The sequence below is a fragment of the Perognathus longimembris genome, chromosome 9 (assembly GCF_023159225.1).
Source record: "Perognathus longimembris pacificus isolate PPM17 chromosome 9, ASM2315922v1, whole genome shotgun sequence".
Taxonomy (NCBI): domain Eukaryota; kingdom Metazoa; phylum Chordata; class Mammalia; order Rodentia; family Heteromyidae; genus Perognathus; species Perognathus longimembris.
Genome location: NC_063169.1, coordinates 58,380,338 through 58,407,537, shown reverse-complemented (window position 1 = coordinate 58,407,537; position 27,200 = coordinate 58,380,338). Strand labels below are relative to the sequence as shown.

Here is a 27,200-nt window from a genome sequence, read left to right as displayed (position 1 = left end):
GCTAGAATTGAAGACCTGTCTTAAATGGTAGAGTGTGCCAGCCTTGAACAGAAAAGGCCAAGGGAGAGCTGGAAAACCTGAGTTCAAACTGTAGTCAAATAAATAAACTAGAAAAAATGAAAGGAATAAAAACAAAGAAGACCCATTTTATTCACTTTTTTAAAAAAGGAAATCAGAGCTAACTTCAAACCTTGATTCTGGCATGTGAATAATTATCAGTACTTTAATAGGTACAGTATATCAGCCATCTCTCTAAGGATTTCACATGTATAACCAACATTGTACACGACAGAAACAGCCTAGCCCTGTGTTACACGGGGAGCAAAGGCATACAGAGGTAAGCAAGATGGCGCAAGGCATGATGCTCACATGGGTGTCAGGTGGGGGGGGCGGGGGGGGTCTGGATCCAGAGCTACACACTATATGCCACACACTACACAGCACTACTACAACACAACACACTACAACACAACACACCCCCATGTCACCTCACTTCTTGTCTAGAGGCTTCAGTCCAACAGGTATGGAGTTCTTCAAAGTCCCAAACATATCTAGACCATAGCCTGTCACAAAACACCTTTGCAAATCAGTAAATTTGCACTAGTTGTGAAAAGTGAAGAAATAATTTTTAAAAATCTTCTTTGGACACACACCCTCACCAAGGTACCCCAAGTCAAGATGGATGAATGCCAAGAAAACACAGTGAAACAGAAGTCAATACTGACAGAACAGCACTTTCTAGGAAAGAAGCACACAAAGAAGAAATCAATAGGTTTGACTTCCTAAAAGTTATAAAGTAAAATAACTCAGGAACACAATAAAAAGTAACTGGGTTTCCCAAATGATTTTATTGAGTTCACAGGATGGCATCACAAATTTAGGCCTTGCTTACAGTATTTGAGAATATCCAACTTTCCAAATGGACAGCGACTTTCACTGTTAATTTAGCATTTCAAAAAGCCCAGTGCCTTTGATCTTTGCTTGATGTCACCAGCTATTTGTACTCCTGTTAAAGTGGTTTGGGGTACTCTAGCTCTGGTTCTATACAGGGATCTTAGCCTTATTGATTTGTACAAGCACTTTATAGATCAAAAAAGAATATAATTTGTGTATATTTGTAATAAATGCATTTCCCCAGTTTATTGTCTGCCTTTTAGTGTCTATTTTATGTATTTGTTGGTGTTGCTAATGGAATGTTTTCTCTAAGAGGGTGATGTCTACAAGAATTTCTATAGAATTGTGTCTCAGTACCATATTGAACCTTTTTATTTAGCTCTTAGAGTCTTCAAGTGTTTTTCTTTGGGGTTTACAATATCATCTATATAAAGGAAGTAGAAGTGAAGGGAGTTGAAAAAGAGGGAAAAAAACTGTTTTTCTTCTAATAGTAAAACTCTCCCTTAGATTTGGTATATTATTTTTGAGAATTTCCAGGAAATTGATAATCGCTGTAGAAGTTCATCATTGGGCATGAGGCTTGCCTTTGACTTAATATAAATATTAATGATCATGTTAGGCACTATCTTACTCCAAGGTGCATTCTTTTCGAGGAGGATTGGTTGTTTTTATCTATCAAGTAGGGCAATAAGAAAAGCAGCAACATTTTCAGCTTCGTGCAGAAGCACACTGACATTATAGTATATTCAGTTTGAGGGCAACACTAACACTCTTTAATGCTCTGTGATGTGGGCAGGGTTTGGTTTTTGTAATAAATTTCTTGCTTTTCCTTTTCCCTATGCCTTTAACTTGCTCTCTGTATAGTTTTAGAGCTAATAGTTATCCAGGTCTATATGACAAGTGTGGTGTAGCTGTCACAGTGCCCACAACACTTGTGGATGAATTCCGCCCCCGTAACGCCCCTGCTCGCCCCCCCCAAATGCTCTCATTTCTTCCCCAATGCAAGATGGAAAAAAACGAAATCCTTAGATCAAAGCAAATGTTTTCATTGTGTGCTGTGAATAGGTTTGCCTGCTTATCAGCAGAATCCTAAGATGTCTTTCTTAACCTTCTCTTTTTAGAGAAGAGGAAGGGGACCACGAAGGCAAAAGTGGCCAGGGGCCACACATATGGGGTGCAGCCGTGCAACCCGCAGCCTGCCTCCTGCTTCAGCACCTTCCTTCTTCTGTGCACGGAAAGGGGAACGAAAGACAGTGTGGTTTTACAACGCGCTGCATCAGAGCAAGGGCCCACTGCTCTTTGAAAAAGGACACCCACTCTTGGGAATCTGTCTATTTGGGCTCTCCTTTCCCAGAAGAAGGACATCGCCTGGCTTCCCCATTCTGCTTCCTGTTCTTCAGCCCTCCCCACAGAGGTCCTGCATCTGCCACCCTGGCCTTAGCCTCTTGTCCCTGCTTTGTTCCCAAGCTGTTGTTCACCTGAAGCTCAAATGTCTGGCCTCATCTTTGGTTTTAGCCTCCCCTGTCCTTTGGTCCCTTAAGTTTCTCCAAATGCTTATGAGCAACTCATTAGCATTTCTACCTTTTTTTTTTTTTTTTTGGCCAGTCCTAGGGCTTGAACTCAGGGCCTGAGCACTGTCCCTGGCTTCTTTTTGCTCAAGGTTACTACCACTCTACCACTTGAGTAAAGCACCATTTCTGGCCTTTTCTGTTTATGTGGTGCTGAGGAATCGAACCCAGGGCTTCATGTGTGCTAGGCAAGCACTCTACCGCTAAGCCACATTCCCAGCCCCATTTCTACCTTTTTAAAAAATCTTTATTCATGAGTCTTGGACATATCGGCTTTTCTTTGTTGTTGTGGTGTGTGTGTGTGTGTGTGTGTGTGTGTGTGTGTGTGTGTGTGTGTGTGTGTTGGTGAGTGGGGCTTTAAACCAGATCATGGGTGCTGTCCCTGAGCTTTTTCACTCTAGACAGGTATTCTATCACTTGAACCACAGCTATCTTTCTAGCTTTTTGGTGGTTAATTGGACATAAGCACTTCATTGGCTCTCCTATCTGGAGATAGGCTGGCTTGGACCCAAGATCCTCAGATCTCAGTCTTCTAAGTAGCTGCTAGGATCGGATTACAGGAGTGAGCCACCAGCTCTAGGCTGTATTTTTTTTTTTTTTTTTTTGGCCAGTCCTGGGCCTTGGACTCAGGGCCTGAGCACTGTCCCTGGCTTCTTCCCGCTCAAGGCTAGCACTCTGCCACTTGAGCCACAGCGCCGCTTCTGGCCGTTTTCTGTATATGTGGTGCTGGGGAATCGAACCTAGGGCCTCGTGTATCCGAGGCAGGCACTCTTGCCACTAGGCTATATCCCCAGCCCTGTATTTTTTTTTTAAATTAGTTGTGGGGCTTGAATTCAGGGCCTGGGCATTGTCCCTAAGCCTCTTTGTGCAAGGCTAGCATTCTGCCACTCGAGCAACAGGGCTACTACTGGTTTGTGAGTGGTTAATTGGAGGTAAGAGTCTCAAGGGGACTTTTCTGCCCTGGCTGGGTTTGAACCATGATCCTCAGATCTTAGCCCCCGGGGTGGCCAGGATTTCAGGCATGAGGCACCGTCACCCAGCTGTATTTATTTTTGATTCCAGTTTAGGGATATTGTTTCATTGGCTACGTTCATGTGGTGTTATGGCTCCCTCGGCTCGGTTCTCTTTCTTTCTAAAACATATCTCCTGGGGGGAATGAGGGAGGAGGTAACAAACAGTACAAGAAATGTATTCAATGCCTAACGTATGAAACTGCAATCTCTCTGTACATCAGTTTGACGATAAAAATTAAAAAAAAAAAAACATATCTCCTTTGCCTCTCTTACCAAACTTTCTAAGCTAGGTCCTTTATTTTGCTCCTTTGTCTTGAGATTGGCTTCTTCCCTCTTTTTTCTAACCAAGGCTGTGGACATTCTGCTGTCTGCCCTGATTGGATTAGACCACAGGACATTGTCTCCTTCAGCCACTGGAAAGAAGACTTAGAATGCGATGGAGCTGTCTTCTCTTTGAATTGGGCACTCCATGAAATCACGAATTTTTTGATGGTGACATTAGGAAGGAGGAAATAGGAGGGAGCTGTAGGACAGATTCTGACTATTAGCTCTATATCGAGGTCATAAACTACTTGTGGATATCTACCGGGGTGCAGAGAAAACATTGCTCTTATTTCTGGTCAGCGTGGTGGCTGGGCAGAACAGCGCGTTCACCAATTGGCCACAGGGCAAATTTCATTATTTAATCTTGATTAAAAGCAGACAAATCGGGGCTGGGGATATAGCCTAGCGGCAAGAGTGCCTGCCTCGGATACACGAGGCCCTAGGTTTGATTCCCCAGCACCACATATACAGAAAACGGCCAGAAGCGGTGCTGTGGCTCAAGTGGCAGAGTGCTAGCCTTGAGCAGGAAGAAGCCAGGGACAGTGCTCAGGCCCTGAGTCCAAGGCCCAGGACTGGCAAAAAAAAAAAAAAAAAAAAGCAGACAAATCCTAAAGAATTCAACAGCACATTAGCACATCTCTTCTCTGGATACAAACAGTGCCGAAAGTCCGGCATCAGTGGCTCACACCTGTAATAGGAGCTATTCAGGAAGCTAAGATATGAGGATCGTGGTTCAAAGCCAATCTAGGCAGGAAAGTCCATAAGATTCTTATCTTCAATTAATCAGCATGGAAGCTGGAAGTGGGGCTGAGGCTCAAGTGGTAGAGCACCAGCCTTGAGCAAAAAAGCCTGTGTACAATACTCAGACCCTGAGTTCAAGCCCCAAGACCAACACAAAACAAACAAAAAAAGCCAGTGCTGATGCTATGCTATCTCCGCATTCCATGGCTTGGAGCTGGGGAGAGCAGCCTGCGTGCTAGGAGGGAGCCTGGTACCCCTATTTCATCTGGTCCTGTGGTGCTCACTCTTGTCCTTCTGTTGTTCCTCAAGGAAGCTGTCTTTCATCTGTCCTGGATGAGGCCCAGCTCAACTTCCAGGGTTCTCAGAGGAATGACTGTGAACCCCCCAGTCCTTGTCAAAGAAGGCCACCACGGAGAACCACTCCAGTTAGATTTCCTATCAGCTTTGCAGTGACTTTGAGATCCTGTCTAAAATATCAAAGTCACAGGAAAAAAACAAACAAACAAAAACCAGTCACTATACCCAACAGGGTTCTACCTTGTTAAATGTACTCATTAGCCTTGAGTTCTACAGGGAAATCGGGTCAGAAATGTCCCTCTCCCTCAAACTCCCCTTCTTTCTAGAGTAAGACCAGATCATGCTGACATCAGGCTAAGTGCTTTGTATAATTTGTCTTCAAAACCTCAAAACCCTAGAGGAAGAAGCTCTATTGTCATTCCACTTGCCAGGTGAGAAACTGAGTCCCACAGCCGAGGTCAGAAGGTGGAGGGGTCAAAGGCCGTACCCAGGATGCCACAGCCCAGTGGGAGAGGGTGGAGTCTATGTGCCCCGCCCCCCCCAACAACACACCCTGTGCTCTCCATAGCTGCTCTTCCTTCGTTTTATTCCTCAGTGTCTTTCTGCTTTCTGCTTGTAGGCCAGAAAGGGAGAGGTTTTCTGTCATTGATTCCCTGCCATGCCATCTGCCCTTGCGATCATGAGACAGTCATTGACCACAGAAATGGGTGGGGTTCCCTCTGTTGTCAATGGAGCCCCCAGACCCAAGCTTCGGGGGTTCTACCTGTCAAATCTGCCCACTTGGTACCACATACTAAATAAACAGAATTTTTGGTGAGGGACAGAAGAAGGTTTATCAGACAAAAGTAAGCACTTCAGTCCTTCTTTGGGGTACAGACATGAGCTTTAGGTTTACAGAGGAAGAATTGGGGCAAGGGAGAGAAAGTACGCATAATTATTAAATAGTCCCCATCAGAGGTGTAGTATAATCAGAAGTGGTCCAGGTGTTTCTTTTCTCAGGGTTGGTTAGGAAGGTGTTGTTAAAAAAGAAAATCATGGCTGGCTGCTGCTGGCTCATATCTATAATCCTTACTACTCAGAAGGCCAAGATCTCGAGGACCAAGGTTTGGGGCTAGCCTGAGCCGGAAAGTCAAGTGGTAAAGTGCCAGCTGAGCACAGAAGTGGAGCAAGTAAGTGAGGAGAGGTTCAAACCCAAGTAATAAAAAGAAAATAAAGGCATTGTCTTCTGGCAGGGAGAGCTTTGATGTTTATTTGTCAGCGTTATCCTTCCTATATTCCGAAGTGTCTGGGAAGAGAACCCAGAAGAGAGTCGCTCAGAACAAAGGATACTTATGTGAAATGGAGATTTAAAAAATGGCAAGCATTTCTCCTGCATTTATTGATTTACCTCAGGGCCTTTCCCTCCCTTCATGTTTCGGATCAAGGCTGTCACATCTCCAGGTCCAGCTTTTTGGTGATTAGTTGGAGACAAGAGTCTCACAGACTTTCCTGCACAGGATGGGGCTGGTTTTCAACCCATGATCCTCAGATCTCAGCCTCCTGAGTAGCTAGGATAACAGGCAGGAGCCACTGGTGCCTGGCTCTCTTGCTTTTAGTTACCCTTGGATATTGGCTGGCTTTTCAGCAGAAGCAGCTTCTAGGTACCTGTTACAGGAATGCGGGGGGCGGGGGGGGGGTGCTGCTGTCAGCTGAGGTGAACGTGTCATTTCTTCCGCTGGCCACTTGAGAGCAGTTCTTGGAAGGGCTGGAACTGGTTGGTGGCTGTCATCCAGTTCTCACACAGAGATCCAGAATGCGTCTGGAGCCTCACTCACATCAGCCCCCATCCTCGGCAGCTAATGACATCCCTGAGGACCGAGTCAATGGCAGGATGCCATTGCTTCCTCTGGTAGCGACAAAGAATTTGGCAAGCTCAGGCACCCCCAGCTTTTCCTGCCCAGGGGGCTGCGTACATGAACAGCTGCCAATGGTGGCTGTTGGCCAAGGTGGCTCCATGATGCCTGGTGGTATAGCAGGGACAGAGACTCCATCATTCTCTCATCTGGTACCTCAGTACCTCTGAACTCAGTGAAATTCGATCATATCAAGGTCATTTGATGGTCCTCCCTACTGAGGCCTACTCCCCACATCACTCATAAACATCAGGGGAGCTAGAGGTTTATCACAGCTCCTGGATCCTCTATCAAACTTTGTGTGTGTGTGTGTGTGGGGGGGTTGAACTCTGGGCCTGGGCACTATCTCTAAACTTTTCTGCTCAAGGATAGCACAATACCATTTGAGCCACAGCTCCACTTCCTTTTTTCTTTCCCCGTTAGTTGGGGATAGGAATCTCACAGACTTTCCTGCCCAGGCTGGCTTTGAACCTCCATCCTAGATCTCAGCCTCTTTTTTTTTTTTTTTTTTTTTTTGGCCAGTCCTGGGCCTTGGACTCAGGGCCTGAGCACTGTCCCTGGTTTCTTCCGGCTCAAGGCTAGCACTCTGCCACTTGAGCCACAGCTCCGCTTCTGGCCGTTTTCTGTATATGTGGTGCTGGGGAATCGAACCTAGGGCCTCGTGTATCCGAGGCAGGCACTCTTGCCACTAGGCTATATCCCCAGCCCCAGATCTCAGCCTCTTGAGTGATTACAGGTATGAGCCCCTAGTGCCCAGCTCTATCAAACTTTTTTTTTTTTTTTTTTTTTTTTGCTAGTCCTGGGGCTTGGACTCGGGGCCTGAGCACTGTCCCTGGCTTCTTTTTGCTCAGGCTGGCACTCTACCACATGAGCTACAGTGCCACTACTGGCCTTTTCTACATATGTGGTGCTAAGGAATCTAACCCAGGGCTTCATACATGCAAGGGCGTGCACTCTACCACTAAGCCATATTTGTCCCTGGCTTCTTTTTGCTCAAGGCTAGCACTCTACCACATGAGCTACAGTGCCACTTCCGGCCTTTTCTGTTTATGTGGTGCTGAGGAATCGAACCCAGGGCTTCATACATGCCACGCATGCACTCTACCACTAAGCCATATTCCCAGTCTCTCTATCAAACTTTTTTTTTTTTTTTGCCAGTCCTGGGCCTTGGACTCAGGGCCTGAGCACTGTCCCTGGCTTCTTCCCGCTCAAGGCTAGCACTCTGCCACCTGAGCCACAGCCACCCTTCTGGCCATTTTCCATGTATGTGGTGCTGGGGAATTGAATCAAGAGCTTCATGTGTAGGAGGCAAGCACTCTTGCCACTAGGTCATATTCCCAGCCCCTCTATCAAACTTTTAAAAGCAGGAATCAAGCCATAATAGGCTCAATTCTATTATTCAATTAGCAGTAGCTTTCCCTGCAAAGGTGAGCTTTGTAATATGTCATCCTTCAAAAGCTCACTGCTTGTGAGCGCCCCTGTGTGACAGGTTCTAAACTGCCTCACTGATTTCATTCTTTCCATCACAGCACCACATGTTGCCCATGGAATCTCATCTTTATTTCCAGATAATACTTTGTGGTATTCCTACCAAATCCTGTATTTCTGGGTGTCTCTATCCCGCCCCGTCCCCCCCCCCCCCCCCCCCCCGCAGTGTGAGGATTTTTGTCACCCAGGACACCTGGAAGGCCTTAAACATCTTTTCAGTATTTCCTACAGGCTGTGCTTGTGGTGAGAGGCTGTCCTTTCTTTGCCTTCGAAGGAAATGATTCAACTGGCATTTGTGTTGATCCGGTCCGCTTGGCACTCCGACACTGAAGGCTGTGGAGATGGAGGTACCATTGTGCCTGCTCACAGGAAGCGTTGGGAAGATGCAAGCTTGTGCAACCCCGTTCACGTGGGGAGATACCCACGATGAAGCACAGGGCTCCAACCCTACATTGTCACCATCCCTGTCTATGGGACCTTGGACCTTTGGCAATACTCGTGGTGAAAAATGTCTGATTAAGAAGGATAACAAGATGCCCCTGTGTGTGGTCAAGTTGCCCTGGGGCTCAAGGGCCACTGAAAGTTGAGATTGTAATGCCCAGATTTCAAGGCCCCCAAAGACAACCATCAGAGTCCAGAGTCAAAGCCAAACCGCAAGGGTTGTTTATTACCAGTTTGAACCCTGTCCCTTTGCGCACTTGTTGCCAGTGACGCTGAGAGGCCCCAGCACAGTTCCAGCACAGCTTTTATAGACAAGTACAGGGAAGATGAGGAAGACCCCTGGTTACAAGTACGTGATTGGTTGACATTTGCCCTAGTTTACTGGTTGCCTCAGGATTGGCCCGGGTTTTCCAGTCGAATGTATGGGCCAGACGGCCTTAACCTTGGGGTACAGATTTGGGTGGGCCTCCAGGAGTGGTCATGTAGCCACATTCCTGGAGCCAGATGGTTCTTGTCTCTTGTGCCCAGATCCAGGCTGGGGTCTGAGACCGGGCACTTAGTCATGTCCAACCTTGAGTGGGCTCCAGGCACGGACAATTAATCACGTCCTGGTCCAGATGGCCTTTATCTTCAGTGCCCAGATTTGGGTAGTATGGAGTTCACAGAGGGGTGTGGGGGGGCATGTGGTTACAGAGTAGCTATAGGAAGACTGCTGGTATTTTCCCACTTCCCCATGGGTTAGCAAGCAAAGGTACAGAAGCAAAATAGCTGTTAGGGGCGTAATGGTCACAATTTTATTCTCTACGCTCTTCAGAGATCATGCTGGATTTTCAAAGACTACAGTAGGATAGTGGGGCCACATGCCCTTGGAGAAGAGAGAGGAGGGGAGGGGAGCCATTGTTGGGGCTCAGTCTAGGACTCCTGGCAGTTCTGGTGACGGGTGGTCCGCGGACCTCTGGGTGGATTTGGCGGGAGTCGCCCCCGATGGAGGGCAGAGAGGCTTGCCAAGGGCCGCCCGGCCCCACAACTCTTCCACTCAGCCGGGTTGCAGCTTTAGGGCTGGTTTCAAACAACCAGCGCTGCGCTCCCCGGCCCGCCAGGCCCCGCCCGGCCCCGCCCCAGGGTCGAGCAGGTCACCTGATCCAGCCGGCCTCAGTCAGGTGACGGGGTGACCGTGAGGAACGCGGAAGGAAGCCGGGCCCCGCTGCTGGCTGCCAGCTGCAGCTGGGCTAGCTCGCGGGGAGGACGGCATGGCCCCGGGGCCGGCGCGCCCCGCGTCCCCGCTGCCCCCGCGGCGGCTGCTGCTGCTGCTGCCGCTGCTGCTGCTGCTGCTGTGGCCGCCCGGGAGCCCGGCCCGCCGCGCCGCGCGCTACGACCCCACTTGGGAGTCGCTGGACGCCCGGCCGCTGCCCGCCTGGTTCGACCAGGCCAAGTTCGGGATCTTCATCCACTGGGGGGTGTTCGCCGTGCCCGCCTTCGGCAGCGAATGGTTCTGGTGAGTGCGCCGGGTGCGACCTCCGCCCGCCCCTCATTCCCGTTCCCCCGTCCCCCCCCCCCCGCACCCCCCGGGCCCCGGGCAGCGCCCGAGGGCGTCTCCGGCTGGTGTGGACCTCGGAGCGCAGCGCCCGCGGCCAGGGTTCGGCGCCCGGGCTTCCCGCTCCGCGTGGGGGCCGCGCGCGGCCCCGGGCTCTGCGCACCGGTGCGTTAGGACCCCGCTCCACCCGCAAGCGTGGCATCTGCTGCTTCCCGCCGGTTGGGTCGTTCTGCGGGAGCTCTGGGCGCGGGGAAGCCTACGTGGCTTCAGGTTGGTTGTTTTGAAAGGCAGAGCCTCTCCGCGCCCACCTTGCTTCCCAACTTCTCTCCCCCCCCCCCCCCCCCCGCCCGGTCCACGACTCCCGGTCTCCCTAAACCCCCCACCCCCACCCCTGAGCCCCCCACGAGCCACCGAACTCCGGGGCTGTTTTCTGCCCCTGAGCTCTTTTTGCCCAAGGGTAGTAGTACTCCACCACAGTGAGCCAAAGTGCTACTTCCTATTATTGTTTTTCTTTTTCTTTTTGCCAGTCCTGGGACTTGAATTGAAGGCCTTGATCCTTGTCCCTGAGCATTTTTGCACAAGGCTAGTTCTGTGCTATACTTGAGACACAACTCCACTATCAGGTTTTTGCTAGTGAACTCGAGATAAGAGTCTCTGAGACTTCTGCCCTGCAGGCTTCAAACCCTATCATTACATCTCAGCCTTCTGAGTGGCTAGGATAACTGGTGTGAGTCACCTGGCACCTGTCCTATAGGAACTTTTAAAAGAAGAATGGTACCCTAAACAAACAACAAACCACATTGTTAATTGATTACTGTATGAAAGATAAAGCACATAAAAGTATGTTTGGTTTTATTTCAAGATTAATGTAAAAATCTGCAGGTGATCCCTTGAACATTCCATGGTACTTTTCCTGATTAATTGCTCCAAGTCATAAGATAAAAATGTTATTACATAAATTTTTATATGTGTGTGTGTGTGTGTGTGTGTTTATGTGTCTGTCTGTGTTCAACTTGACTGTCATTCAATTGACAAAGGTAAAAAAGGAAGGCAAACAAGGTGGCTCATGCCTATAATCCCAGAATTCAGGGGACTCAAAGGATCAGAAAGGGCTGGCGAGATATAGCCTAGTGGCAAGAGTGCCTGCCTCGGATACACGAGGCCCTAGGTTCGATTCCCCAGCACCACATATACAAAAAACGGCCAGAAGCGGTGCTGTGGCTCAAGTGGCAGAGTGCTAGCCTTGAGCGGGAAGAAGCCAGGGACAGTGCTCAGGCCTGAGTCCAAGGCCCAGGACTGGCCAAAAAAAAAAAAAAAAAAGGATCAGAAGGTCAAGGCCAGCTTGGGCTTCCTAGTTAGTTCTAGATCAGCTTGGGTGAGACTCTGTCTCAAATAAACAAACATGAACAAATAAGTAAAAGCTGGTGCCAACCCTGCTTCAAATACGTACGTACATGCCTATATACATATATACACATACACATGTGCACACATATGGACATACGTCCATATACAGTGCGGGCTGTGGGTACGAGTCAGTGGTAGAGCCCATGCGTGGAGGAGATCCTGGGTCCAATCCCTACCAACAGAGCCTACCAAACAAACTAAAACTGCCGCATAAAACAAAGAAAATAAAAGTGTTCCAATCGCCCAGTTGATTTACTGTGAGGTTTCAAAAAACCCAACTGAAGGATGTAATAAGGACTTAGGGTCTCACAGAACTGGACATTTCGAGGGAGTCGGTCAGCACACTGATAAGATTGAAGATATTGGCATTTTTCTGTGGACTTGTAGTCATATGATGGTGGCTAGCCATCGTAAATCCACACAGCCTTCAACCTCGCCCCTCTTGAGAGCCAGCTTCTCTTTGGGTGAGGAATCAGACCAGTCTCAGCCTCCCAGACTGCCTTCTCCTCCTCGGCCCTGGGCCTGGCTGCGTTGCACATCCCTGTTGCAGCTGCCACAGAAGCTGGTGCGGTAGTGGTGTGACTTTGGACCAGGAACAGACTTTGGAATTGCACCTGATGTGCTTACCATTTTATTCGTTATTCGTTTTTTTCGTCAGTTGGGGGTCTTGAACTCAGGGCCTGAGTGCTGTCCCTGAGCCTCTTTGTGCTCACTGCTAGTGCCCTACCACTTGAACCATAGTGCCGCTTCCACATCCGATGTTCTTCAGTGAAGTCTTGTCAGCCAGGAGAGGATCTTGGGACTTAGGGCTCACTATGGAAATAGTCTTACAAAAGGGGAGGAGCTGGACCAAGTGGTGGGTGGGCTTGCATCTAGTTCACAGGAGTGTTTCTGTTTTAAATAGTCTCCACTGCACCCCTTCCCCTGTAGCTTGAGCTCAAGGCCTTGAGGTTTCTCGGTTCTTGCTCATGGCCGGTGCTCTATCACTGGAGCCATGCCTCTAGTCCTGCCTGGCTCAAATGTTCTTTTCATTAAGCTACCTAGTGAAGCTGTTTAGGCGCAATATATTGCCCAGAAAGAGTTTGTGTCACAAACAAGTTTAAATTTGAGTCACTTTATAAAATAACAGCATCTTCATAATTTTACTGTTGTCACCCTTTCTACATCACTCCCCCCTTTCCCCCGCCCCCACTTTCCCTCAAGCATGTTTGTCTGGTAGTGAATACAATAGACACATGTTATTTATGTTTTAGGCATGTCTTCTGTGCTTTAGAAACCTTCATCCCTCTGGTTACAAAGTCAGTACTCAAAAACAGATGTTACAGTTTGTGATGTAAAAGATTGAGGGATGAGAATGGATGGCTGGATGGTCTAGAACTCTTGTTTCTGAGCTGAGAAGATGTCATGGTGGGATGGGCACTGGTGGGAAATGAGGGGTGAGATGTGGCTTACATAATGGGGAGGTAACACTTGAGAAAGGGGGTAGACATTGAGGGAGCCAGGGGTCATTATTTCAAATGTGCAAGTTCATGCAGTTCTTGGGTTCATTCCTCTTCTCCCATAGGTGGTACTGGCAAAAGGAAAAGCGACCACAATATGTAGACTTTATGAATGCCAATTACCCTCCTGGTTTTAACTATGAAGATTTTGGGCCACAGTTTACAGCCAAGTTTTTTAATCCCATCCAGTGGGCAGCAATTCTTCAGGCCTCTGGGGCCAAATACGTTGTCTTAACTTCCAAGCATCATGAAGGTAAGTCTGGAGTGTGCAAAAAAAACGCTGGCCGTGGCTAGGAAATGTGACAGTTGTTCTTTGAGAAGAAGAAACCAAGTCATCCTTGTAAGATCAGTTTTTCCTTAGGAATAAGCATGAGTGGAGACTGACATCTGCTGTCTCTCAAGCTGTCTTACAATTGAGGAGAATTAGTGATCGTGACAGGTCCCTCCATGGACCAAGAGGCAAGGCAGCCACAATTTGTCTTGTGCACATATAACAGTATTTCCAAGATATATTCAAAGCTCTGCAAATGAGATGGCTGTTGCAGGTCAAAATGTACAAGTAGGAACCGAGTGCCAGTGCCTCACCCCTGTAATCCCTACCTATTCCCGAGGCTGGGATCTGAAGATCACAGTTCAAAGCCAATCCCAGAGAAAAAAGTGTGTGAGACTTTTATCTCTAGTGGTAGAGTGCTAACGAGTGAAAAAGCTTAAGGCCCTGAATTTAAGCCCCAGTACCCAGCACGTACACAAAATAATTTACAAGTGGGGTTTGCTTCTTTCCCTTGCTGTGGATTGGTTCCTTGTTTTGTGTTACACTCCTCCATGCCTACAGTTGCTGGGGATATGGCATGGAGTTTTCCTCACAGATCTCAAAGTCTGTGAGGAAGAGCCATTCAGTCCTCACAAGGCACCTTGAACTTTTCCACATGGTTTTTCTCATCAGAACAGACTGTAAGAGATGGGTGGGGTGAGAATAGAGGAGGAAGGGGAGAGAATGATGGAAGGGGTGACAACTGATCACAATGCATTGTACTCATAAATTCACATGTTGAATTGAAACCTTTCTGTACAACTACCTACAGATAGTTAAAAAAAAATCAAAGGTACATAAAGAGCAGAAGATAGATCATTAAAAATCATCATGAAGCACTTGTTTGTATAAGCAGTTATGCATGTATCCTATCTGATTTGGTCTGACATACCCGTGGGTGAAGTAAAGTTGATACTACCTTACAGGGATTTTCAATCTTCTCCCTCAGGTTTTCCCCTTTGGGGCTCAGAGTATTCCTGGAACTGGAATTCGGTGGATGTGGGGCCGAAGAGGGACATCATCAGAGAACTAGAGATGGTCATCAGGAAGGGAACTGACTTGCGCTTCGGACTCTACTATTCGCTTTTTGAGTGGTTTCATCCGTTCTTTCTCCAGGACAAATCCACTTCCTTCAGTAAGCGACAGTTTCCATTTTCTAAGGCATTGCCTGAGCTCTATGAGTTAGTGAACCAGTATCAGCCGGATATTCTGTGGTCAGATGGAGATGGAGGAGCGCCCGATCTCTACTGGAACAGCACGGGCTTCCTCGCCTGGCTGTATAATGAAAGGTCTGTACATTGTCGCTGCCACAGACACTTCTAATACACGTGGAGCATTTTCACTCCCAGGCTTCTTGAACTATTTCCTTTTAGACTCATTCGTAATATGAGGTGGCGGGGAGGGAATCATTGCAAACAGTGCTTATTAGTCATAGCAATGTTTTCTCCAAGCACTACTGGAGTTAAATTCCAAACTTGTCTGATTTTGAAATCAAGATTAAAAAACAACAACACAAGATCTCTGGGCGCCAGTGGCTCACGCCTATAATCTTAGCTACTCAGGAGGTCGAGATCTGAAGATTGTGGTTCAAAGCCAGCCTGGGCAGGAAAGTCTGTGAGCTTCTTATCTCTTATTTTACCACCCAAAAGCCAGAAATGGGGCTGTATCTCAAGTGGCAAAGCACTAGCCTTGACCTCAGGGACAGCCTGAGCTAAGTTCAAGCCCTAGGATTGGCATGCATGCATGCACACGTGTGTGCACACACACATGTGCATGCACACACACATGTGCACACACACACACACACAGAGGATTGAAGACTTCTGAAGTATCCATTTTAGCTGGGTACAGTGGCCTGTGCTTATTATCTTAGCTATGTGGAAAGCAGTGATGGGTGGATTGTTGTTCAAGAAGAGCCCAGGCAAAAAGAAAAGTTTTCAAGACCACCTCACCCAGCAAAAAGCTGGGCACAGTGGTATGTGCCATTCATCCCAGACACGTGGGATGTATAAACTAGAGGAACATAGTCCATACCTGTGCACACACACAAAAATGCGAGATTCTTTTAGAAAAAGAACAAAAGCAAAATGACTGGCTATGTGGCTCAAGTGGTAGAGTGCCTGTCTATCAACCATATAGACCTGAGTTTAAACCTTACAACCATTACATATTCATTTTGTAGGTCCCTATTTCCATCTCCCACTCTGATCTTTTAGGACTCAGATATCACTGCTCCTGACTATGTGTCCTTCTGTTCTTTTGATCGCTTTTTTTTGTTTTATCTCCTTACCTTCCAACAGGCCTGTCCACCCTGTTGATGTTGGTCTGTCTTCTCTTTCTTCACTATCAAGATCTTCCCTTCTGTCCTTTCCTCGCATGTTCAAGGTTGCCTAAGAGTGCTCTGAGGAGGTCCTCCGTGAGTTTGCTTAAATAGAAAATGCTCAGTACTTTGTTATGGAAACAGGCAGTTCTTTATGTGTACTTCCTGGATTCCCAAAGGGCCCTAACAAAATGTTCTGAAGAACTCTTGAAATTATTCAAAACAGCAGTGTCTCCAGACCTCCTTCCCAGGGGAAGACACATCTACCTCAATGTGGTGAATGGAAACTGTTCACTGTAAGTGGAACCCCGTTTCCTCTAAGTGAACTACAACAGTCATGATAAAAAAAATATATTGTGGGAAACTTGTGGCAGGGGTAAAGAAAATGTGGGACATATGCACAATGTATATTCAGCCATAACAAAGAATGAAATCAGGGGCCTAGTGAAATATGGCCTAGTGGTAGAGTGCTCGCCTTGTATTCATGAAGCCCTGGGTTCAATTCCTTAGTACCACATATATAGAAAAGGGCAGAAGTGGTGCTGTGGCTCAAGTTGGCAGAGTGCTAGCCTTGAGCAAAAAGAAGCCAGAGACAGTGCTCAGGCCCTGAATTTAAGCCCCAGGACTGGCAAAAAATAAAAAAAAAGAATGAAATCATGTTGTTCCAGGAAAATGCATGGAACTGGAGATCATTGTGTTGAGAGAAGGAAACCAAATTCAGAAAGACAAATATCACATGATTGGGAGTGGGGGGGTTGAGAGAAGAAGGAGGGAGGAAGAGAGGAAAAGGAGAGGGTGATGGAGTAAATATTATCTAGATCCATTACCTATCATTATATAGGTTTGAAATAGCATACATTTGAAAAGGAGAGGAGGGAAGGGGTTAAGAAAAAGCAATGGATGAACTTGAAGACAGTCCAGTAGACTCTTGGTATCTGCAGGTGTCTGGTTCCAAGGAGACTACCACTGCAGAAAAACCACGCATGCTCAGGATGCCAGGAGGCCAGGACTGTACTGCAGATTCGGAATTCATTTCTCCCTCATCCTGCCCAGCTTCCACTAAAGATATGCCACGTTTCAACAACTCTCTGACTTTCACATCATCGCCTAGACTGAGTCCATTTTTACCTTGCTTTTTGGAAGACATATTTTCACAAAACGAATAGCAGGAAAACACTAGGCAGACCACTCAGTGACTTAAACACTGGGACAAGAAAGCAAAACTGGCCAAGAGTGGCTCCACATCAGCTGGGCTGTGGAATGTACATGGGGGAATTAAAGGTGTTTTTTTTGATTCTTTTGATTTGTTTTTTTCTTTTGATGATGCTGAGATTTGAATTCTGTCCCTGTGCTTGCTAGGCAGATGCTCTACCATTTGAGCCACACCTCCAGCTCTTTTTGCTTTAGGTTATTTTTTTAGATAGGGTCTAACCTTGAACTGGAATCTTTCTATCATGATTCCTCTGTAGCGGATATTACAGGCATGTGTCACATTCCTCTGCTTTATCCAGCTTTTTCATTAGGCACAATTGTAAAAGAAGGGCTAGTATGCCTACATACATGCCATACATATAATATATGTACAATATCTGTATTATATATGTACAATATGTGATATGTTATATATATGTATAGCGTTATGTAATACAAATCCCAAATATGAAAGATGTGTATACATGTGTATATGTGTATATAATATGTATATTACATATGTATGTTATATGATATGTTTAATATAACATATGAAATACATGTAGATTAATCCTTGGAGAGAATAATGATCAAGTTTAAATTCAATTTGGGCTACCATTTACAATGTCAGAGGTGGAGCTTCAAGTAATCACATAATATCCTTCCTTGTACTTGCTGGGCACTGGGCTGAGTATTTCACATCAGTTATATTTGTTATAATAGTGTTGAGGGAATTCATTTTGGAGAGCATTTAGGGCACATGCTGTAGTTCTGTGAGTGAGGACCCCAGTTACCCCAAGTCTGACTTCAGAACTTTCTGCTCTTAGGCTGTGGTCATTTTTAGGAGTGAATTTCAGATAGAACTGTTTACAGTGGCATTTCCTTTTGTACCAGAAATGACTTATTATTATTAATATCGATAAATAAATATTAAATACATACATAAAATAACTATTAATAAAGTGTATGTTTCCTTTCAGTCCAGTTCGGGACACTGTGGTCACCAATGACCGCTGGGGGGCGGGCTGCATCTGCAAGCATGGCGGCTACTACACCTGCAGCGACCGGTTTAACCCTGGACATCTTTTGCCACATAAGTGGGAAAACTGCATGACAATAGACAAGTTTTCCTGGGGCTACAGGAAGGAAGCTTGGATTGGAGACTATCTTACAATTGAAGAATTGGTGAAGGTACAGTACAATGTCAGGCGGCTATTTAGGTCAGCTTTCTGAAAGAATGCTGGGGTCACAGGCCTATACCACCCTGCCTGGCTCCTTTTGGAGTATTGAAATAGTGCGTGCGTGTGTGTGTGTGTGTGTGTGTGTGTGTGTGTGTGTGTGTGTGTGTTGGCTTGAACTCAGGGTCTAGGCTCTATCCCTTAGCATTTTCATTCAAGGCTGGTGCTCTGCCACTTGAGCCACAGCTCCACTTCTACCTTTTTGGTAATTAATTGGAGATAAAAGTTTCACAGACTTTTTTTTTTTTTTTTTTGCCAGGGCTGGCTTTGAACCTCAGATCTCAGTCTTGAGTAGGATTACAAGCCTGAGTCTCCAATGCCCAGCTCGCAGTATTCTTAAATGTGAGATTATATGAGAATTACTTCTTATAATTTGGGTACTATGGTGGCATGCAAACACAGATTATTAGTATAACCTATGCCTATTCTTCTTGATAGTGACTATGTACATATAAAAATGCATTATCAGCCAGGTGCTAGTGGCTCATACCTGTAATCCTAGTTACTCGGGAGGCTGAGATCTGAGGATCACAGTTCAAAGCTAGCCTGGGCAGGAAAGTCTATCTCCAATAAACTACCAAAAAAGTTGAAAGTGGAGCTGTGGCTCATGTGGGCCAGCACTAGCCATGAGCAAGAGAGCTCAGTGAAGTGCCCAGACCCTGAGTTCCAGACCCATACTTGCATCAAGGGGGAAAAAGAAAGAGCAATGTAAGGTAGATTTTTTTTTTCTGAATAAATACATTTATTCTTAAATTATTTTAGCAACTAGTGGAAACAGTTGCTTGTGGAGGAAATCTTTTGATGAACATTGGCCCTACATCGGATGGCATCATTTCTGTCATTTTTGAGGAGAGATTGAGGCAAATGGGGAGCTGGCTAAAAGTCAACGGGAAAGCCATTTATGAAACCAGTCCTTGGCGATCTCAGAACGACACCGTCACCCCAGATGTGTGGTAAGTCCTTCTGGTTATCAGTACTATTTGATAGAACAAGGCATTTAAGATTTCTCAGAGATAGAAAGACAAAGAGGATTGGGGAGAAATCAGAAGAATACTATTTATAGAAAACACATTATAACTTAGTCAGGTACAAAGAGAAGGAACGAGAAGACTTGGCATGTTTTTAAACATAATGTCTATCCAGTTCTGCTGAAGTCATTTCTGGAGATGGCAGTGAACAAATTTCACTCAAGAGCTTTTTATTTTTTTAAATTGTAAGCCATTCTAATAAGTGAAAAATGGTTAATTGGTGAATCTAAGGCAGACTACTATTTAGTCAGTTTGTTAAATTCTGGCTTTCAGATATCACCAAATGAAAGAAAAAAAAAGGAGAAATTAGATTAAAATCAGCCAAAACAAAGAAGTTCATGGGAAGATGGTGGGATATGAAGTGCAGGGGTATCTGCCTGGCCTCCCTAGTTGATAGTTGTACAAGTAGAATTTGTGTCATTATTAGTAAGCACCAGAAAAGATAATTTGACTACCATAATTGTGATGGAAATAAAAGCAAGTCAAAACTATAGTGAGGAACCACCTCTACTTTTTTTGTTTTTGTTTTTTTAGAAAATAATAAATGGTAGGGAGATAGTGGAGAGATTGGAACCCTTGTGTCTTGTTAGTGGAAATGTGAAATGGAATAATTAGCACAGGTTTAGGCAAGTCACAGCAGAGGATCACAAGAGCCCAATAGCTATACCCTTATGATCACAGATGATGCTAAGTGAAATGAACTCCATTTTATGGAAATGATTGTTATATCACAGTTGTAACTACTTTCAACATCCCATGTGTATCTGTAGTTTCTACTATTGATGATGTTCGTGTATCACCTTCTTGTGATTGTATCTACACTGTCTCTGTAATCTTATCTGAGTGTATGGGAAACAGTGTGTACTGGTATTAGAATTAGGAAATTCAAAGGGAATACCAAAATTGAGAGACAAAGGGTAAAATAAGAGAAACAACAACAAAAGCAATACTTGCAAAACTGTTTGGTGTAAGTGAACTGAACACCTCAGGGGGGGAAAGGGGGAGGGGGGAAGGGGGTATGAGGGACAAGGTAACAAACAGTACAAGAAATGTATCCAATGCCTAACGTATGAAACTGTAACCTCTCTGTACATCAGTTTTATAATAAAACTTTAAAAAAAAAGAAAATAATAAATGGTAGGGAGATAGTGGAGAGATTGGAACCCTTGTGTCTTGTTAGTGGAAATGTGAAATGGTATAGCTACTTGGCAAACACTGCAGTTTTTTTTAAAAAAAGAAAGAGGGTGGGGGGGGGGTGGGGAGCTGGGAATATGGCCTAGTGGCAAAAGTGCTTGCCTCATATACATGAAGCCCTGGGTTTGATTCCCTAGCACCACATATACAGAAAATGGCCAGAAGTGGTGCTGTGGCTCAAGTGGCAAGAGTGCTAGCCTTGAGCAAAAAAAGAAGCCAGGGACAGTGCTCAGGCCCTGAGTTCAAGGCCGGACTGACCAAAAAAAAAAAAAAAAAAGAAGAAGAAGAAAGGGAAAACCAGGTACCAGTGGCTCATGCCTGGAATCCTAGTTACTCAGGAGGCTGAGATCCGAAGATCATGGTTCAAAGCCAGCCAGGGCAACAAATCCAAGAAACTGTATCTCCAGCTAATCAGCAGAAAATCTAGAAAGCTGGAAGTATAGATGTGACAAAGTGCCACTTGGAGTGTAAAAGCCAAGTGAGAGCATAAGACTCTGGATTATTATTACTCAAGCCCTGTTGTGTTCTCTCTCTCTCTCTCTCTCTCTCTCTCTCTCTCTCTCTCTCTCTCTCTCTCTCTCTCTCTCTTGTGTGCATACACACACACAGATCAACTCTAACTTTTTCCCTTTACCATGAACTTTTGGGTATGTCTGAAAACACACGCATTCTTGCACGAGGGTAAGTTAGCTCATGTTTGGTTTAAGACCAACCCTGTTTTCTGGATCCCAAATCATTCCATGCAAGGGTTCTCCTTTTTTGAGTTCTCATTTTTCGGTTCTCATCTTCAGTTCTTCCTTTTTTAATAGCTCCTTTCCTAGTCACATATGAGCAGGCTCTTTCCTTCCCCTTCCCCTTCTTTTCCCTTTCCCTGCTTGCTTGCTTTTCCCTCCTTCCCTTTTTCCCTCCCTCCCTCCCTCCCTCCCTCCCTCCTTCCCTCCCTCCCTCCCTCCTCCCTCCCTCCCTTCCTTTCCCTTTCCCTTTCCTTTCCTTTCCTTTCCTTTCCTTTCCTTTCCTTTCCTTTCCTTTCCTTTCCTTTCCTTTCCTTTCCTTTCCTTTCCTTTCCTTTCCTTTCCTTTCCTTTGTTTCCTTCTTTCTTTCCTGCGTGTGTTTGCTAGTAGTGAGGTTTGAACTCAGGGCCTGGGTGCTGTCTCTTAGCTTTTTTTGCTCAAGGCCTGGCACTCTTTTAACATTTGGTCCACATTTCTAGTTCTGTTTTCTGGTTATTTGGAGACAAGAGTATTTCCTGACCAAGCTGGCGTCAAAATATCTTCAGATCTCGGCCTCCGAGTGACTAGGATTATAGGTGTCAACTACTAGCACACAGCAACAGCAATTTTTATTTTAATACTGGAGGAGTGAAAGAGGCGGGGAACTTCACATATCATCAGGAAGTGGTAAATATTTACAATATGAGCATAATTCTATAAAACAATTCGATGCCTGACCCAAAGATGGGAAACATAGGTTGTGACTTGTCATAATGCTTTTTATTTTAAATTCTAACCAGGTACACATCTAAACCCAAGGACAAGTTAGTCTATGCCATTTTCCTTAAATGGCCCACCTCTGGACAGCTGTTCCTTGACCAACCCAAAGCTAGTATGGGGGCAACAGAGGTAAGAAGCAAATGTGTTATTCTTTAAATTATTGACTGAAATATTCTGGTAAAACGTAACTTCTCCTCTTACACTTGAGTAACTTTAAATTTTAAAGTTGACAAATATTTGACAAAAACTTTGAAATTTTTCCTAAGAAAATTAAGCTTTTAGCCACATATTTTGGCTATAAATTTATAATCCTAGCTAGGCCAGGTTGTGAGGGTTACAAGGCAAGCCAGCCATCTCCAGCCATTTTATTTTATTTTTTTTAAAGCTGGCTATTGTGCTATGTATCTGTCACCTGGACAAGTCTTCAGGTATATTGCTGTATGGCTCAAGTGGTAGAGCACTTGCCTAGCAATCTCAAGGCCCTGAACTTAAAACCTAGCCCTACCCAACCAAAACAGAACCCCTCAATTTGTCAGCTATGTTCTCCCCATGCGTGTAATCTAATAGACTCTTTCATCATTTTTCTGTGATCTTCAAGTTCACTGAATGCACCCAACATGAATTTTTCAAAAACAACTAGAATTCAGGTCATTCCCTTAATTATTCCTCAGAGCACATCTGAATAAAAGTAAGATGGCATGACCTTGCTGTTCTAATCAAGATGCTGGTAGTCATCAGTTCATTTTCATATATTTGATGGCCTTTAAGAAGTTCTTTAAGGGCTGGGAATATGGCCTAGTGGCAAGAGTGCTTGCCTCCTACACATGAGGCTCTCTGTTCGATTCCCCAGCACCACATATATGGAAAATGGCCAGAAGGGGTGCTGTGGCTCAGGTGGCAGAGTGCTAGCCTTGAGCGGGAAGAAGCCAGGGATGGTGCTCAGGCCCTGAGTCCAAGGCCCAGGACTGGCCAAAAAAAAAAAAGTTCTTTAAGAAGTTGATGATTCATTTGGAAGTGTGTTGTTCAAAGGGTTTTCCTATGCCACCTTTTGCAATTAACTTCCAATACCTATCAGGCAGAAAGAAGACAATTGGAGTGTAACACTGAAATATAGCTTTAACAGGTGCGGGTCAGCTCGTGTCTGCAATCCTAGCTACTGAGACTGAGATCTGGATGAGCATGGTTCAAAGACAGCCAGGACAGAAAAGTACACTAAACTCCATCTCTGGAATGTTACAAATGGCTTGAGGTGATGAAGCATCCCATAGAAATAAGGACACTCACTCGAAAGGAATGATAAGACAGTTTACTCTTGCAGAAGGGTGTACCAGCCACCAAAAATCTGGCAAGCAAGCACACCAAGCAGGCAGGCTTTTCATCCCTAAACCAGCAGGCCCCGCCCCTCTGCTTGCATTGGCTGAGCTCAGGTTCACAGTCTGGAAAAGGATTTGGCTTTATTCACAGGATGTAACTAAAATTCCAGGAGATTCTAACAGGATTTCTTCATTAAAGTAGAACAGGTAAAAAATGTAGCTAAAATGTAATTAACAAAGACCAAGCCGCCTGTCCAAAGCAGGAACACTTTCTCACAAGGCTGACAGAAAGAAAGCAATCCACTTTAATAGAAAAGAGCTTTTCTCACACACATAATCAACAAAGAGCAGGGATGGAGCCTTAACTCCAGCAGTAGAGCATCAGCTGAGCAAGTGCAAGGCCCGGAACTCAATCCCCAGAACTGCCAAGACAAAGTACAATTGGAAAACCTGGACAAAACACTAACCTCTTCCCTTTATTCTCTTAGGAAAACAGTGCTTCCAAAGTGCATGTTTTATTTTATTGATTTTATTGATCCACCTGTTAGGTAAAGATGTATGGCTCAGACTAGCTATAGAATATGTTGAGAACTACTTTCTTGAATTCACTGAATATAATCAAGACTTAGGGCATAAAGCAATTCTAGCAATTGTTGATTAGATTTACATTATTATATATTCCTGGAGATTGTTGGTAAATGTGGGGAGAATCAGAGGCTGGCCCAGAGAAGGGAGCCTTCCTTCAAACATTTCATGTAAGAACTGGTCAAGCCCAAGTCGGGTAGATTAGTGCAGCCATTTTCTATCGCTATTCTGATTCACTCAACCTTCAAGATTCTCCAAAATCTGCACATTTTTATTTTCCTCTTGAGAGTAACAAAGGAGCAAGATAGAGGCATTTATTTAAGAGGGACGTGTGAACTGCCACAGGTAAAAAGGTAAAAAAATGAATATATATATTTTTAGAAATACCAACCATTACTTCCCCATAGTATGTACCCAAGAGATACATGAGGAAACATCTGTGCTTATGTTTTTTATTTCAGGTAAATCTACTGGGCCACGGACAACCACTTAATTGGACTTTGGCCAAGCCAAGTGGCATTATGGTAGAGTTGCCGCAGCTAAGCTCTGACCAGATGCCCTGTGAATGGGGCTGGGCACTAGCACTGACTAACATAACCTAACATGTACCAGAGACCCGTGCTGCTTACCTTGAGCTCAAAGGACGTCAAGTGCTTACTGTGACAGCACGTGGAGAAAGCAAATGTACCGTTGACCAAGAAAAGCCAAGAAATTAGGCAATGCAGCCCTCTTTTTTCCTTTCTTCCTAAATTCTTCACTAAATTACATGATATCATTTTGGCTTTCCTCCTAATTTTTCCATAAAGTATCTTCATACTGAACTTGTTTCAATGTGTAAGTTGAGGTGGAAATTTGTTTCAGAGCAACTAGGAATTGGTGATACAAAGGACCAAGTTGTTCATCCTCCCCCATTCCTATGTACAGTCCCTCCAATGGGACTATATCTGCAAATAAAACTTTAAAGAAGTTATTAAGGTTGCATGAAGGGATCACATCAAATTAAAAAGCTTCTGCACAGCAAAAGAGACTTTTGCCAGCATCCATAGACAACCTATAAAATTGGAGAAAAATCTTTGCTAGCTATTTTCTCATTGGCTAAAGGATTAATCTCCAGAATATATAAAGGGATCTAAATATTAAATGCCAAAGAACAAACAATCTAATTAATGAGCGGGCAAATGAATTAAACAGTTTTTAAAACAAGAAGTACAAATGGCCAATAAATAGATGAAGAAGAGCTAGGCACCAGTGTAATTTTAGCTACTAAGGAAATCAAGGTCTGAGGATCGTGGTTTAAAGGCAGCCTGGGCAGGAAAGTCTGTGAGACTCTTATCTCCAATTAATCAGCAAAAATCTGGCAATGGAACTGTGGTTCATGAGGTACCTTGCCAAACTTGAGCGATAAAATTAAAGTACAGTATCTAGACCCCAAGTTCAAATCTTAGTACGCCTCATCCTCACCCCCAAACAGATGCAGATATGTTCAACATGGCCATTAGGGACACTCAAATAAAAAAGACAGAGATTTCATTTTACCCCAGTCACAGTTAGCGAATATCCAGGCAACAGCAACAAATGCTGGCAAGGATGGTATACATTCTTACACATTCTTGGTAGGAGTGTGTAGTAGTGCAGTCAGTATGCAGATTCCCCAAAACGATGAAGACAGATCTACCATAGGACGCCATTACAGCACTACCGGCCATATAGCTGAAGGAATATACATTGGCATCCTGTAGACACCTGCATGCCCATGCTTACAGCACTGCTGTCATCGCAGTCCAACTAGGGAACCAGCCTCGGTGCTCATCAACTGATGAACAAAAAGTGTGGTGGGTTCATACCTGTAATCTCAGCTATTTGGGAGGTAGGCGAGGGAGGTTTGTGGTTGGAGGCCATCTAGCTGGTGCAGGGAAAAAAGAGACATCACAAAATGATGAGCTGGGCATGGTGGCACCCACCTATAATCCTAGCTTCATGGAAGGTATAGGTAGGAGGGGAGTGGTCTGAGGAGAGTAGTGGCCAGCAGTGCCTGGCAAAATGTGATACCCTATCTGAAAAAAGAAATCAAATAAATAATACAAGCTAGACAATAGGGCTTAAAGGATAAAGCCCCGAGTTTAATCCCCAGTATTGTGGTCCCCCCTCACAAAAATGAACTATGTAATTCCTAGACAGGGGGTGGTGGGTCGGAGGGGGAACAAGGAAGTGGTGACATTTCTGAAGAAATATACTCAGCCCGGCGATGATGGCTCACAGTTGTAATCCTAGGTACTGAGGAGGCTGAGATCTGAGGATCGAGGTTCAAAGCCAGCCCAGGAAAGTTGGTGAGACTCTTTATCTCCAATTAACCACCAGAAAACTGGAAGTGGTGCTGTGGCTCAAAGTGGTAGAGCGCTCAACTTGAGCAAAAAGAGTTCAGGGACAGTGTCCAGGCCCTCAGTTCAAGTCCCACAACCAGGAAACAACAACAAAAAACCCAAGAAAGAAATGTTCTCATTACCTGACTAATGGTAAACCCTCTGTAGAACACCTTAAGAATAACAATAAAATTATATTAAAAAATAACATACAAGACAAATGAGGAAAGCATACCATTTTTTTAAAAATCAAGTCATTTTCAGGAAAATGGAGCTGAAGTTCTTCATGTTAAAGTGAAATAAAGGGTTGGGAATATGGCCTAGTGGCAAGAATGCTTGCCTTGTATACATGAAGCCCTGGGTTCAATTCCTCAGCACTTCATATATAAAAAAGGCCAGAAGTGGCGCTGTGGCTCAAGTTGGCAGAGTGCTAGCCTTGAGCAAAAAGAAGCCAGGGACAGTGCTCAGTCCCTGAGTTCGCGCCCTCCCTCCCCCAACAGGACTGGCAAAAAACAAAACAAAAAAAGTGAAATAAGCCAGACTGAAAGAAAATACTGCTAGTTTTTCTCATATATGGAATTTAGACTTAAAAAATGACATAACTATAAGACTAGCACTATTATGGTAAGAAGTGGGGGGGAGGGGGAGGTGAAAGGTCAAGGGGTGGCAAACAATTGAAGTATTTTACATGCACATATGAAAAAGTAATGAAACTTGTTAAGTTTACAAGGGGGGACAGATAAAAGTAAAAGGAATGATTAAAGAATGCTACATAGATGGAAATACTGCACCCCCCAATAAACTCCATAAACCAAAAACCCTTGTACAACTAATGTATGCTTTATTTACTTTTTAAAGAAAAAGACTGAAGTCGTAAGCGTGAGGACTTCACTCCAGTAAGTGTGGTCACCTAATGTGGAGGCGAGAGCGGCATGTCCAGACCTCGATTTGAGGAAGGGTCTCACTATGTATGCAGCCCAGGAAGCCCTCAAACTTGTCATCTTTTGCCTCAGCCTCTCAAGTAGTTGGGAATATAAGGCGTGTGCTACCATGCCAGGATCTTTTAATTTTTT

The 27,200-nt window shown here is 45.0% G+C and overlaps 1 protein-coding gene across 1 annotated transcript; it reads left to right on the top strand.

Annotated features, from left to right (window-relative positions):
* The first annotated feature begins 9,893 nt into the window (after nt 1–9,893).
* On the top strand, nt 9,894–24,588 carry Fuca2 (alpha-L-fucosidase 2). The gene is made up of 7 exons (XM_048354220.1): nt 9,894–10,153; nt 13,164–13,351; nt 14,358–14,697; nt 17,900–18,110; nt 18,920–19,110; nt 21,890–21,998; nt 24,229–24,588. The coding sequence occupies exons 1-7, from the start codon at nt 9,909–9,911 to the stop codon at nt 24,367–24,369; spliced, it is 1,425 nt and encodes a 474-aa protein (XP_048210177.1). The 5' UTR covers nt 9,894–9,908; the 3' UTR covers nt 24,370–24,588.
* Nucleotides 24,589–27,200: the final 2,612 nt, after the last annotated feature.

Bases quoted from the DNA above. Each gene is read 5' to 3' on its own strand.
- Fuca2 (XM_048354220.1), top strand. From the start codon at position 9,909: ATGGCCCCGGGGCCGGCGCGCCCCGCGTCCCCGCTGCCCCCGCGGCGG. The intron at 10,154-13,163 runs GTGAGTGCGCCG...CTTCTCCCATAG, and splicing joins TTCGGCAGCGAATGGTTCTG to GTGGTACTGGCAAAAGGAAA. The intron at 21,999-24,228 runs GTAAGAAGCAAA...TTTTTATTTCAG, and splicing joins CTAGTATGGGGGCAACAGAG to GTAAATCTACTGGGCCACGG.